Source organism: Globicephala melas, chromosome 14, assembly GCF_963455315.2.
Source record: "Globicephala melas chromosome 14, mGloMel1.2, whole genome shotgun sequence".
NCBI lineage: Eukaryota > Metazoa > Chordata > Mammalia > Artiodactyla > Delphinidae > Globicephala > Globicephala melas.
In genome coordinates this window covers 39,638,046-39,652,672 of record NC_083327.1, presented here as the reverse complement: position 1 = coordinate 39,652,672, position 14,627 = coordinate 39,638,046, and the positions used below count along the sequence as shown (strand labels likewise).

Sequence of the window (14,627 nt, the reverse complement as noted above, 5' to 3'; positions counted from 1 at the left end):
TTTGTTAAGGGAGCAAATCTTAAATGTTATCACTACACACACACACACACACATACACACAATCACAACTGTGTGATGGGATGAAGGTGTAAACTAACCTTATTGTGGTAATCATTTTGCAATATATACATGTATCTATACATGTATCAATCATCACATTGTACAACTTAAACTTACATATGTCAATAATATCTCAATAAAGCTGGGGGGTGGAGAGAAGTTGGGCTTTTACTTTTTTTTTTTTTTTTTGCGGTACGCGGGCCTCTCACTGTTGTGGCCTCTCCTGTTGCGGAGCACAGGCTCTGGACGCACAGGCTCAGCGGCCATGGCTCACGGACCCAGCCGCTCTGCAGCATGTGGGATCTTCCCGGTCCGGGGCACGAACCCGTGTCCCCTGCATTGGCAGGCAGACTCTCAACCACTGCGCCACCAGGGAAGCCCCGGGCTTTTACTTTTAACAATCAATTCTTCCTGCTTTATTCTAGCTGAATCATAACAATGCAGTATAACCTTTCCAGAAGTCTTTAACCTCATATTTTTACTTATGGAATGACTTGTTCAGAACTCAGTATGGGGATGCAGACGAAGCTGAAAAGGGTGAATCAGGAGAAGACCATTTCTAACAGTACCACTGAGCTTCAGTAATAACTCACAGAGACTATAAACATAATTAAGCAATAAAGGCTGAAAAGCAAATGATGGAAACAAATACAATGGAAATATACTTTCAATAAACATTGGTGGAAGCAAAAATTATTTCTTTAGGAGCCCTTCACTATACTATTGCTAAATTAATTAACTGTCTTCGGTTTCACATCAATGAAGACATAATCCACTCTACACAGTAGACAAGTTTTTCTTTATTTCATAAAGAAATGGTTAACTATATTAACAGTTTAAAAATAAATTTAAAGTAATGCAAAGTACCCCAAAAGTATGTAACACCAATAGCTACAACACTCTGGGTCCTCTTCTAGTCCCATGACTCAAGTCCTTATTGCTATATGCTATTTTATGTTCTACTTTTGAGTTTGGACATTATAGCTGAAAGAAAGTTATTTGGCTACATGGAAAATTCTATTTACCTGGCCTACATATTGGTCACATCATCAGTGGTATAATATTTTATCATGATGCTCTGCTATACTTTGCTTGCTTATTTTTCAATTATCGATATTTGGGTTGTCCCTGTGTTTGTTGGTTTGCTTGTTTGGGCCATGATAAATAGAGAAGCTATTAATGTCCCTTTACAAATAAGGATTAATATTTTATCTCCTGATTTATTACCTTCAGGCATATTTTCATATATACTTAATGCTACGTTCCTCTCCAGGAAAGTTAGTAATTTACAATGCCAGTAGCGGTATGTTGGTATTTCAACAGTTCTTCTTATTTTGAATTTATTTTTACCTAATTTTGCTAGATTGTTAAATTGAAAACTGTGAAACTGTTACAACTCTGTATATAGACTGAATGCAGATTTCATTTTTGTAGTTCAAAACTAAAAGATAAGAATATTTCCTTAAAATTCTAATAAAGATGATTTTTATAGTGAGAATAATTACAATTTATCCATTCAAAATTTCAAATATCAGATTTTTAAAAGGAGGAAATACTTGTATTTGTACTATTTTAGATGAAAAACTTTGGCTATTTTAAAAAAAAGAATAACTTAAGTACTACTGATTCTGTTTTTACCCTATGGAAAATTATATAAACATTTAAGAGAATGATAAGAGCAAAATTCAGCTCAAACATACCTAAAGTAAAAATTGCTGGACAGGTCCACATTTTGAAATATTCGTAGATACCTGAAAAAAAATGATGACTATAGTTAACAACCTGATGACTATAGTTACCACTGCTATATGATATACATGAAAGTTAAGAGAGTAGATACTGAGTCCTCATAACAAGGAAAGAAATTTTCTTCTTTTTTTTTCTTTTTCTTTTTATTGTATCTATATGAGATGACGGATGCTAACTAAACCTACTGCAGTAATCATTTCACAATATATTATATCTAAGTCAAACCATTATGCTGAACACCTTAAAGTAACACAGTGATGTATGTCAATTTTATCTCAATAAAACTGGGGAAAAAAATGACCAAAAAACCCCAAAGCATATTGCATTCACACAACACCATTATTTGTTCATAGCTTAACATATACACATATATACATTTATATTTGTAAATACACTCAATGAAACTGAGAAATTCAATCCATAACTGGAGAAGAGATTTCAACTGGAGCAATTTCTAAGTATCCTGATCATCACTTGAGACCCTTAACTTTAGTTTGACCGCTTCCTCATCACTGATTATGCCAGAGAGGGAAAGTCATGCCCTTACATACAAAGGGCGCTTAGACTTTGGGCAAGACAGAAGTAAATACTGTTCTTGTTTTCACAATATGCTTTGAGGTTGGAGAGAGCAGAGGAACAAAAACAAGCAGAAATGTTTGTGGGTCACCATAATTTTAAGCTGCAAAGTTTTTTTAAACTGAAAAAAAAAGTGCAGAATAAAATGTCCATGTATCTACCACTCAGGATTAATAAATGTTAACACTTTTTCATATTCATTTCAACCTTTTAAAGACACTGATCACAAATGGGTATTGAATTTGTCATATATATATATATATATGAAAAATATATATATAAATATAAATACATACACACACACACACATATTTTTTGGCCACGCCGTGCGGCTTGTGGGATCTTAGTTCTCCAACCAGGGATCGAACCTGTGCCCTCGGCAGTGAAAGCGCGGAGTCCTAACCACCGGACAGCCAGGTAATTCCCTCAAATACATTTTCTACATATATTAAGATAGTCATAATTTTTCCCAACAATATTTTAACATGGTGAATTGCTCTAGCAAATTTTATAATGTTGATACAACCATACATCAGAGGGGTAACATCTACTTATCATTTTGTATGAAATGTTTTATGGTACTTTATTTCCTAATATCATACCAAACATTTTTACTTAAATGCATTATTGGATTACATAGTTTTGTAAGTATGGTAAAAGTTTACCTATCCAGTAATAGTATAAGTCCACCTATAACAAGCTATTAAAATAATTGTATCTTATTCTGGATTATTCCATTTACTATACAATATTAATCACAAGATGAGTTCATTCTTTAAAGATAGTCGTATCACTATATAGAAGAATGTCATTTGTTTTACTATCCTCAGCTAAAGAATCATAAAGATGAGGCTTATAAATAATATAAACCTCTTTAATTTTTCCCCAACCCTTGGATTTCTATGCACTGGCCTATCTGATTCACTTTTTTAAATTAATTTATTTTTTATTGAAGTATTGTTGATTTACAATGTTTCAAGTCTACAGTAAAGTGATTCAGTTATATATATATACACACACGTATATGTATATATATACTCTTTCAGATTCTTTTCCATTATAGGTTACTACAAGATATTGAATATAGTCCCCTGTGCTATACAGTAGATCCTTGTTTTTTATCTATTTTATATATAGTAGTGTGTATCTGTTAATCCCAAATTCCTAATTTATTGCCCCCCCTTCCCCTCTGGTAAATTTGTTTATGTCTGTGAGTCTATTTCTGTCTTGTAAATAAGTTCATTTGTATCATTTTTTTAGATTCCTCTCTGATTCACTTTTATTCAATATACTATGCCTGCCTATAAGCTATAAGAGACATAATTTTTTTGTTAGTATAAGACAAAAGTCCACTCTATCCGGTAAACTCTACTTACCCCTGTGTAAACAAATTATGTTTTAAATACTCCACTTCCAAATACCAAAGACAATGCCACAAAGGTCCAGAAAACCACTATCTAAGAGGGTCTTAAACAAGAGAGCCACACCACCTTTAAATCCCAGTTCATGTATCTAGAACAACACCATGAAAGTACTGAGTGAAATTAAAATCTAAACTGTTACCTTCCCTAAAAACTTATAAGCATGCCTAACTTTGTTCCATTTTAACCTTTATAATATTAAAATAAACCAATTCTAGTCTTTTCTCTATCATTTTATTAATTTATTAATAGCCTTTCCCCACATGCCCAAGGTTCCAGTAATTTCCCCCCAAAACTTTTTAAAGGTTTCAAATCCATAGAAAAATTGGGGGAAAAAGTAGTGTAATAAACAGCAGTATATCCTTCACCTGAATTCACTGTTGAACATTTCTCATTATACATTTATACACACATACATTCTCTCTCTTTAAATATACATGTACATTTTATTTTTCTAAACCATTTACAGTAAGTAGCAGACATGATGAAACCTCAGTCCTAAATATTTTATTTTATATCTATTATGAACAAGGACAATCTCCTGAGTAACCACAATATCATTATACACCCAAAATTTAATACTGATCCAATATCCCCTAGTATATAGTCCATATACAAACCGTTCCAGTACAGTCCTTTATAGCTGTGTGTGTGTGTGCGCGCGCACGCACGTGTACATGAGCATGCACGCACATGTTTTAATCCTGGATCTAACAGAAATTCAAGTGTTGCACTTTGTCATGTCTATTCTAAACTCTAGAACAACTCTCTGGCTCTTCCTGTGTTGCACATTGACATTTTTGGAGGGTCTAGGCCAGTGTCTTACAGAAAGTCCCACAATATGGATTTATCTGATTATTTCCTCATGCTTAGATTTAAGTTAAATATTTTTAGTAAGAAAACTACACAGGTAGTGGGCGTCTTTCCCATTGCTTCACGTTAAGAGGTAAATAATGTCAGTTTTGTCTCATTATTGGTGATGCTAAGTTTGATCATTTGGTGAGTATGTTTGTCATTTTTTTCTCTTTGTAAATAATAAAGATAGTTATGGAGTATGGTATGTTGAGACTGAGTGAATATCTGTTCCTCAATAATAACCTCTCACCTAATGGTTTTAGGAGCCATTGTTGATTCTTGCCCAAATCAATTGTTTTAATGGAGGGTTTTTAATAGCACTTGAACAAAAGCTGTAGCATTCTGAGCCAGTATTTTACATTTTAACATAACATTTATAATCTTTTGACTATGTTTTATTTTCTAATTGGTCTACCAGGTTAAAAAAATAGCAGTTACCACCAGTACATACCTAGCTTCATCAGGATGAGTAATACGTACAGAATCATTGGGTATATAGATCATATTTGTATCTTCAATCTTATATATTGCATGACCTCCAATATCTGCCATCTTCCTCCTTTTGGTTATTAACACAATATAATAGCCTTCTAAAAACCTGACAAAGCCTACACAACAAAAAAAGAAAGATAAATACATTTCCTAAACTTAGTAATGCTTTTAGATACATGTTTAAAAGGCAAAAGACTTTTGACACATTTCCTACTTTATTTTTTCTATGATTTACAGCCATACAGATTTTCAGTTGTCTTAGAATTATTCTCTAGAAATATTTATCTCACTTAAAAATATTGCTCTAAACAACCTGATTAAAGAAAGACCATATGTATTAATGTTCAGTAGCACTAAGTTCTCAGCAACACACTAGTTACCGCACAGTCTTGGTTAAAAATGTTCTGGCTCCCAGAACTTTTGCTTTGGGAGTTAAAACTAACTCTCTTGGTTGGTTGCGGGGAGAGGGAGGGGAACACTTCTGAACTGGTTACGTCAGGAGCTCAGCAGAGCCTCTCCCCAGTGAAACAACCACAACTGGTAAAAATTATAAAAACAAAACAAAACATTGAAAGTTTCTGGAAATTCTCCTAATGGCATACAGCAAGTGGAGAAACATTTATTCAAGAAAATCTACTACATCTTGGAAAGAACAGGAAGTCTGTGACATATGAAACATCATTTATTTCCCTTCTACACCCTTCTCCCAATTCAGTGGGACAGAATATCTACTCCCAGCAGGTGTCGCCAAAAAAGACAGTACCCCTTCCTCCCTCCCCAGCTCTCAGTCTAGAGCCTTGGTTTCTGCTCAGGAGGTGCAGGGCACCAGCATTTCCCATTCCTTCCAGCTCTGTGCTGCAGACGCTTTATTCCAGGCAAGCACATCTGAAAGTGGGGGCTCCTTTCTTCTACCCAGTCCTGCTTGTAGAGTGGAGGCTTTACCCCAGCACAAATACTGGATCCCATCACCCCCACTCACTGACAGGGTGAGTCAGATACGGTCACTTACAGCTGACTGCCCATCAGAAACAGCAGAGGCCAGAGGGCTGTGGGATAACATATTCAAAGCACTGAAAGAAAAACTCAACCAAGGATCTTATATATAGCGTAACCATTTTTCAAAACTAACTTTCTTATGTGCATGTGTGGGTGTACTCACTCACTCTCTCTTTCTCTCTCTCTCTCTGTTGCACTCTATAAAGCCTGAGCTAGGATCTTGGTGCTATAAATGGCTGCTCTAGATTTGGCAAATACTCATTGTCTGTGTCTTGTTATTCTTAACTGACAAAAAAGAAAATTAGTAATTGAACATATTAACATAAATGAGCCAAAATATATAAAAGACACCTCATGGATTTTATGAACCTGGCTACTTCTATTAAAACCATGAAAAATACTTACATTTGAGAGATCCACAAAGCACATTTTTAAAAAATGTTCGTTTATGCTCCTCCCCACCTCCCCTTGGAGACTAGCTAAAAATTCCCTGACTAAAGCTAAAGGATTTAAGATAGGAGAAAAAGCTAATGTCAACCTCATTAAAAGTTAGGAAGCAGTTATCCTTTTAGAAGGCTAAAACCTACAAAATTAAGGGGCTTGGGAGCAGCATAAAAACACCCAAAAAAGAGAATCTAACTGGTTTTAAATAATAAATATTCCCAAGATGAATGAGTTTCCCCTTTGTTCTTGCTATATATTTACTTTTTATAGAAAAAAACCTCTCTATAATAATTTCTTCCAACCTGCATTCCAACTGAATTTTAATTTTATGTTTTCAGCTCTATTTCATCCTACATGTCCCTTCATAATTTTGATGAAGTAAATATACTGCACAAAAGAATATTTTCTACCAGCATAAAATGCTTTCAGCATATTATGAGATTATTTTCTTTTTCCTTTTTACTACCAGTTGGAAACATCACTCCTTTTTAAAAGGTTCCTATCAAATATAACCAACAATTAAAAGGCTTTAGCTTGGCATAGACCTCTGTCAAGAGTCAGCCTATTCATCGTTTTAACATACTGAAAATCAGAACAAGTTTTTTCATCTTCATTCTACGTACTTCTGATCCCAGACCAATTTCCCTGAGTGTTTCCCAGATGCCTAGATGACAGTCATCAAGCAAAAGTGATTTCTCTCTCTCTGAGTAGAGAAGGCTGTGTCATTTGAGTTGGAAACCAAGCAAAGTAAATAAAAAAGGACAGTGTGAGAGGATGGAGTGGTGTGGAGTTCTGGTGGCTGGAGAGGACCCACAAGCCCACCAACAGGGAAGAGGGCAGTATCCTGCTGGGAGGTCACCGTGTCAGCTCGTCACTATCTTAAAAGCCTTCAGGGGGCTTCCCTGGTGGCGCAGTGGTTGAGAGTCCGCCTGCCAATGCAGGGGACACGGGCTCGTGCCCCGGTCCGGGGAGATCCCACATGCCGCGGAGCGGCTGGGCCCGTGAGCCATGGCCGCTGAGCCTGCGCGTCCGGAGCCTGTGCTCCGCAATGGGAGAGGCCACAACAGTGAGAGGCCCGCATACCGCAAAAAAAAAAAAAAAAAGCCTTCAGGGAAAACAGCACTCTGGCAGAGAAGTATCAAAAACCACAAGGGACCAAAGTGACTCTCTAACACCAAATCTACTGTTCCCTTACTAGTCTGAGGCTCACACTTTATTGTTGTTTTCCCTGTATCTTGGATCTGCAATCTATTTCTAAGGGTGTTGCTTTAAAGAACAACTGAGTCCATCACTTAGTCTGCTATAATGACATTGTACTAGCAGCTTACAAGAGTATCTTCTGACAGGTGACACACGCAGAAAAAGGACATATATCAAAAGGGGCTGGATGGTCACAGAGCTGAGAGTAGTAAGGACTACAGGCCACCAGCCACCGACTCCATCTGCGTGCCCCAGGACCAGATAAAACAACTATGTGAGGGATGCTCATGATCCCATCCAGTGGTCTCCCAAGCCTCCTGCTGGCTGCCAAATAACAATGGAGCAGGTCAGAAATGGGCAAGGTAGCTATAGGACAGGATCAATCCATGTCTGGGGACCAGTAATGGTCCCTGTGCTTTCGGTACCAGCCCATGAAAAGACAAGTAAACGAATTGAAAGTAAGGGTTTAGAAACATCTGAGTTCATGATCAATGAACTTGCCTTGAACAGGCAAGACTAGTTTGGGTATTACTGAACTTATGTGATGAATCACATGTGGCCCAAGCTGAAGACAAGCTATGCACAGTAGGATCCTGTGTTGGTCTGTGACACATTTCTGGAAAAAATTGGTTGGTCCTTTACTACAGATAGTTGAGAAGCACTGCTCTAGATTCTTATAGATTGTGAATTAAATTAACCACGATAACAGTCCAAAACATCCCAGCCAAAGTGCTATTCACAAATTAGGCATGCTGAAAAAGTTGAGAGAAAATATTTCAGTCACAGAAGACAACCACTCTAGTCCTTTCACACATGTATTATTTTGACAACCAGACTATACATTTTTCAAAGATAAGCATTTTGTGTTTTGCTATTTCAGTAGCCCTCATTATTTCTAAGGCAGTACTAGACAAATCATAGCCTTTTATTTACTCCCTATTTACTCTTAAAGATTCTAAGCTTTATTTACATGGTTGAACTAGAATACATAAAGTGCACTGCCCTGAAAATAACAAATGCTTACTTAGTACATTACTGTGTCACTCTACTGGTAGGTTAGTCTTTTAGTGACTTCACCATCCAAGGACAGTCTCAAAGAGGCCTCAAATTGCGAGAGAAATTGCTACCACAATACCTAAGAATGCCACCTAAGAGAAACACGGAGACACCTTCAGCCCTTACCCAAAGTTTATTAACTAATACTTGTGTATAAAATGAGTATCTGGTTATAAACCTGGTCATCAATTGATTAAAATAAAGCTTTGGTTTTATAAGCTTAGTTATCAACAGATTTAAATGAGGCAAGGATGAATTGGGAGACTGGGATTGACATATGTACACTAATATGTATAAAATAGATAACTAATAAGAACCTGCTGTATAAAAATAAATAAAATAAAATGAGGCAAGGAATATTGCTAAAAGCAAATATGCCCAGAACAATGAAGAATGATGAAAGTACCATTACAACAACACAGTACAGCATCTAGAGGCCCCTTAGTGTAAAGGCAAACTGCCGAATACAACTCCAGAACACCCGAGGGCAGCTATTTTTAAACATAGGTCAATAACTGATCTTCAATTCGTTATACTTAATCATCAAGGAAGGTTCAATTTTGAATAATTAACCCTGGCTAATGAGGCATTCGATATTACATACACTTTAGGAAATTTCCATTTTAAAAAGCTGTAATAAAGTATCAGCATTTAAAGGAATGAATTTAACCTATTAAGTAACTAATTAAGCCTACTGTATTTGAGACACATTTTACTTACAAGTTTTTTTTCTTTAACATATAAGTAACATTGAAAGTGGAATTTAACACATATGGAATGTATGGAATTTAAACATATGAACTCACTTGACATACACCGACATGCACACGCCCACAAACAGGTACCCATTAAACATGAAACCTCAAGGGATTTGTCAAGACTGAGCAGAATGTACAGAGAAGGGGCCAGTCCTACGGAGAGGAAATCAATCACACCTACCACTCTCAACTTTCCCTGGCAGCCGCCTAAGGCACAAAATGCACCTAAATGGATTACACATCGAAGGGCTATGAGAGCACACGGAGAAAAATGAACTGCAAATATGGCGGAACATGAATGATCAAAGTCTCAACAAATATAGGGTCACCAAAGAGAAAGTACTAATCAAAAAAATGAACATGAGAATATGAAACTATATAGCATAGTTCAGACCATATTAATTTTGTTAGCATCTATAGACACCAATCACTCAGTCAATATTGCATACAGTCCAGTAGGTTTAAGAAGCAGAGAGATAATTTTGTAAGTGTTAAAAAAAAAAGACTCAAAATAAGGCTCTGCCAACAGGGAAGCTGAGATACAACTGCCCTCTGCTTGGCTTCCAAGGTCCCAGTGACCTGGCCTCACCCAACTACTTGCCAGCATCCCAGGACCCATGGGCATCTTCATGCCCGCACCTCTGCTGTTGCCCCTACTGGAGCTCTCTCCTCCCTTCCCCACATCCATCCAAATCTTGCTTCTCCTCCAGGGTCCAGCCTGAGTCTCATCATCTTCAGGAAATCTTTCCTTGTCATTCCAGGTCCAAAAAGTCTACCTCTTATGTAATCTCCAATACCATTTACCTTTGACTACACAGCTGGGCTCTTAATTCCAATCCTGGAGTTGTTTTCATATGCACTGGGTTTTGTCCCCCATCCTAGTCCAATCATCTTAAGATTCCCCGGGATAAACCCATGGTAGAGCAAAGACAGGTTTACTGACCCACTAAGGACAACACACCAGAAGAACTGTGAGGCATCTCACAAATGCCCCACAAGCCAGACCACAGACTACTTAAAGGCCAAGGCCATTTCTATATTTGTTCATGAATAAATATAGGCGTTATTATAGGATTTGGGGACACGATTAGGTAAAATTGAAACAAAGAGACTCAAACCAAAGCAAGACTGTATGTAAAGAGATAAACATCAAGTCTAGATTGTGAAGCAGACTCGTGGTCTCATTTCTTTGAAAGCAGCAAAGTTAGCAGAGCTGTAGACTGTTGTGTCCAGAAACCCCTTATCTGAAACTCTGCATGAGTTGTCAATCGAGGCTGCTTCTCTGTGTCAAAATGACTTAGCTCATACAGGCAAGAGGGGCATGTTTTCTCTTACTGACACAATTTTAAAGAGCAAAGTTTCTGATAGTCTGTGATTTTAGAGAACAAAGTTTCTCAGTAAGAAAGCAGTTGTCATTCAGAGAAAGGGGTTATGACACTTTACACTGTAGCACGTCCTTGGGAGAGATTCCTCTTAATTTAAAAGCTGGTTTTACCTGTATCTGTTTTTCCAGCTGATGTTTACAGTCCAAGCCAATTTTTACTTTTTCATTCCTTGACAAGACAGACTCCTTAAAAGGTCCACACCATCGCTACATTTGTTCCTATCCCACACGAAACTGAACACAGTCCTAAGCACATAGCAGATGCTATATAAAGGCTGTTTGATACTTGGCTGATAGATAATTCAGTTTTAAACAACCAAAGCCACAGAGGATGGGTCATATTTATAAACCTATATAAATATAAGCCTTGCAAACTATCTTCAAGGAGTCTATGTAGAAAAAAAAAAAAAAAAAGAGGTAGTAAGAGGGATGCATGTTTCTTACCTACAACACCAAAAGCTGAAACAGCTCGAAATAACCCGGATGATCCTTTCTGTCCCATCTTTGTCCTATTTCCTAGATCCAAGCGGCCAAGAAGTTCTCGCACTTCTTGCTGAGTATATACATGCTAGAAATAAGCAAATTTAATCTGTAAGGTTGTGCTCGCTTTTTAGGTTCATTATTTAGTTACCCCTGAAAATTAGAAGTTGCCTACAACTTTACATCATTAGCTATTTCAGAGAAGTATACATAATAGTGCAGGACTAAGCTACAATTTAAAAAAGCCAACAAATTCTTTTTTTTTTAACATCTTTATTCGAGTATAATTGCTTTACAATGGTGTGTTAGTTCCTGCTTTATAACAAAGTGAATCAGCTATACATATACATATAGCCCCATATCTCCTCCGTCTTGCGTCTCCGTCCCATCCTCCCTGTCCCACCCCTGTAGGTGGTCGCAAAGCACCGAGCTGATCTCCCTGTGCTATGCGGCTGCTTCCCACTAGCTATCTATTTTACGTTTGGTAGTGTATATATGTCCATGCCACTCTCTCACTTCGTCCCAGTTTACCCTTCCCCCTCCCCATGTCCTCAAGTCCATTCTCTACCTCTGCATCTTTATTCCTGTCCTGCCCTAGGTTCTTCAGAACCGTTTTTTTTTTTTTTTTTTTTTTTTTTTTAGATTCCACATATATATGTGTTAGCATACGGTATTTGTTTTTCTCTTTCTGACTGACTTCACTCTGTATGACAGTCTCTAGGTCTATCCACCTCACTACAAATAACTCAATTTCGTTTCTTTTTATTAAAGCCAACAAATTCTTTAACGTTAGCAGTTAAGGGTGGTTCCTGGATCCCAGGCTGCTGTACTAAAAAGGTGTATCAAAACCTTATCTTCTGGACAGAGATTCAGAGATATAAGGTACCCACAGACAAGTTTCAAGAAATCTATAAACCCCTTAAAATTGTATGCAAAGTTTTGGTTAAACGTGCATATGTGCATTTTTATGAGAAGGCCCATAGCTTTCCTTAGATTCTCAAAGAGATCCCTGATCAACCACTCCTACCCACAAAGAAAGCCAAGAATCATTACATTATATTAATAAAAACTCCCAGATGGTGTGTGTGTTGGGGATGGGATAGGAACCACGACACCCAGGAGTACAGGAAGTCACAAAATACAATTTATCTAAAATTATTATAACATAGAAAATAGCTTTGCAAAGAGCTTATGTAAAATGGCTTCCAAACTGTAGCTACTAACATATTTGAAAAACCAGGCATCTACATGGATTCAGAAATATTCACAGACAGGAACCTCAATACGAAGGGTCAGTTAGGTGCTCTCATTTGAGAGTTAAAATTAACTGGCCAATTCCACCTTATTGTATTTCCCTTTTGACTAAAAGCCTCATATTTTTGAGCCACCTGAATTAAGTCTGTATTTCCAACTCTGGATAATGTAACATCTGGATAAGAAGAGCTTAACATTTCTCCAGCAAGTGATCAGAAGAGACCCTACCAGTCCTTTGTGACTTCAAGTAGCTTCATATTAAAGCAGAGTAATAAATAATCTCTTTGGTGGATGAAATACTAAGAATTATATTGAATCCTTAAAATGGAACTCCTTTAAGAAAATACATTCATTATCTTACCCAAAGAGTTTGCTTTGTAAAACAAATCAAAATGAGGGACAAAGTGTAATTCTGGCATACTTTCCGACATCAGTAATTTCCAGAAACCAGATAAAAGATTCAAATTCTAGCCAACCATGAAAAATTATAATTTTTAGATGTATGATTAAAAAAAAGTATATGTCACTAGAAGCTGTAAGGATATTTCATATCCTGTAAACAACAAGTAGTTTCTGTTTGTATTCATGTTTTCAAGATACTTACCCTATCATCAATTATTACCAAATCTTTTGGTTCTGTTCTATCAATTTTCAAAACACGATATTTTGTTTCTGCATGATTGCTCCCAACTAGAAAGTATCTCTATAAATAAAAAGAAATGTCATTAGTTTTTTTAAGGCAGTTTGCCTTATACACATTTTATAGTCACTTCAATTTTTTAAATTAAATACAGTAAAGTCAGGTTACTTTTTAAAAGAAATATTTCTGTTAAGTATAACTGGCAGATTAAAGAAAGGCTGATTCTAAAAGGTCAACTTTAAAATTGAAATATTCGTAGTGGTGTCATGATAAGCATCAGTCTGATATTTAAAATGTACCCAGTAACCAGGCCAGATGAATTTAATTATATTATACAGAGATTAACCTGATTGGAGACTCATGTTTAAACTTTACCAGGAAGCAGCAGCTCTGGTAAGAATTAGAAAGCTCAACACATAATTAGGAATGCTTACACAATTATAGCTAATTGATATAAATCAATATCAAATATTGATATTTTAATCAAATAAATCTTTACAAATTTTCTGTAGAAGACTAAAAATGACTTTAATATAACAACTATAAAAATCCACCCCTAAGTCCTATAAAAGATTAAAATGAGTGTACTTTCCCAAATGGCTTTTTATAGATAAGCTACAGGAAATAATTAATATTCTTTCTTTTCTGACACACTTCCTTGGAGTGTGTGTAAAAATACAGAAAAATAATCATCCTATATTCAAAGAAAATGCTTTTTAAGAAAACCTAAACCAGATGAATAAGTTTTGAATTGTGTTTAAGAAAATAAGTAAAACTCCATTAGGAAAAATAAATTAAAGATATTTTGCTTCAAAAAAGTCCTTTGAAGTGACACTTTTTCAACACTGCAAAAACTGAGAACACATTGCCACCATCAACTGGCATCTAACCATCTCATAGGTCACATAGATACAGATACACAAAGCAATTAAATAACAAATAAGATTCTCTAGATTAATGGCCAAACTGAAGTATGTAGACCACAGGACCTCAGAGCAGGAAAGATTAATGTTGGGTACTACAGATGCAGAAAACGTCAGAGGAGTTAAGACTTGAATTAAGCCTCAAAGGATGGGGAAGATTTTTTAAAGTAAGAATTTATAACAGAAGATATGTACAACAGAATATAAGCACTTGGTTATATTGTTTTAATGCTAAATCTGTAGAAATAGATGGATTTTTAAATTATTAAGTATATATCTGTTTATAAAGATCTGACCTAGACTTCCAGATTATAAATAACAAAACTCTATGTTAAAAGA

General features: G+C 36.1%; 1 protein-coding gene across 1 annotated transcript in view; it reads right to left on the bottom strand.

Annotated features, from left to right (window-relative positions):
* FIG4 (FIG4 phosphoinositide 5-phosphatase) overlaps positions 1 to 14,627 on the bottom strand; it is a 137,038-nt gene that overhangs the window by 99,902 nt on the left and 22,509 nt on the right. The window contains exons 2-5 of the mRNA XM_030882838.3: positions 13,330 to 13,428; positions 11,436 to 11,559; positions 5,113 to 5,269; positions 1,761 to 1,811 (exon numbers count right to left, since the gene is read on the bottom strand). Of these exons, the coding sequence (XP_030738698.1) occupies positions 1,761 to 1,811; positions 5,113 to 5,269; positions 11,436 to 11,559; positions 13,330 to 13,428 (431 nt within the window). The remainder of the gene's footprint in view (positions 1 to 1,760; positions 1,812 to 5,112; positions 5,270 to 11,435; positions 11,560 to 13,329; positions 13,429 to 14,627) is intronic.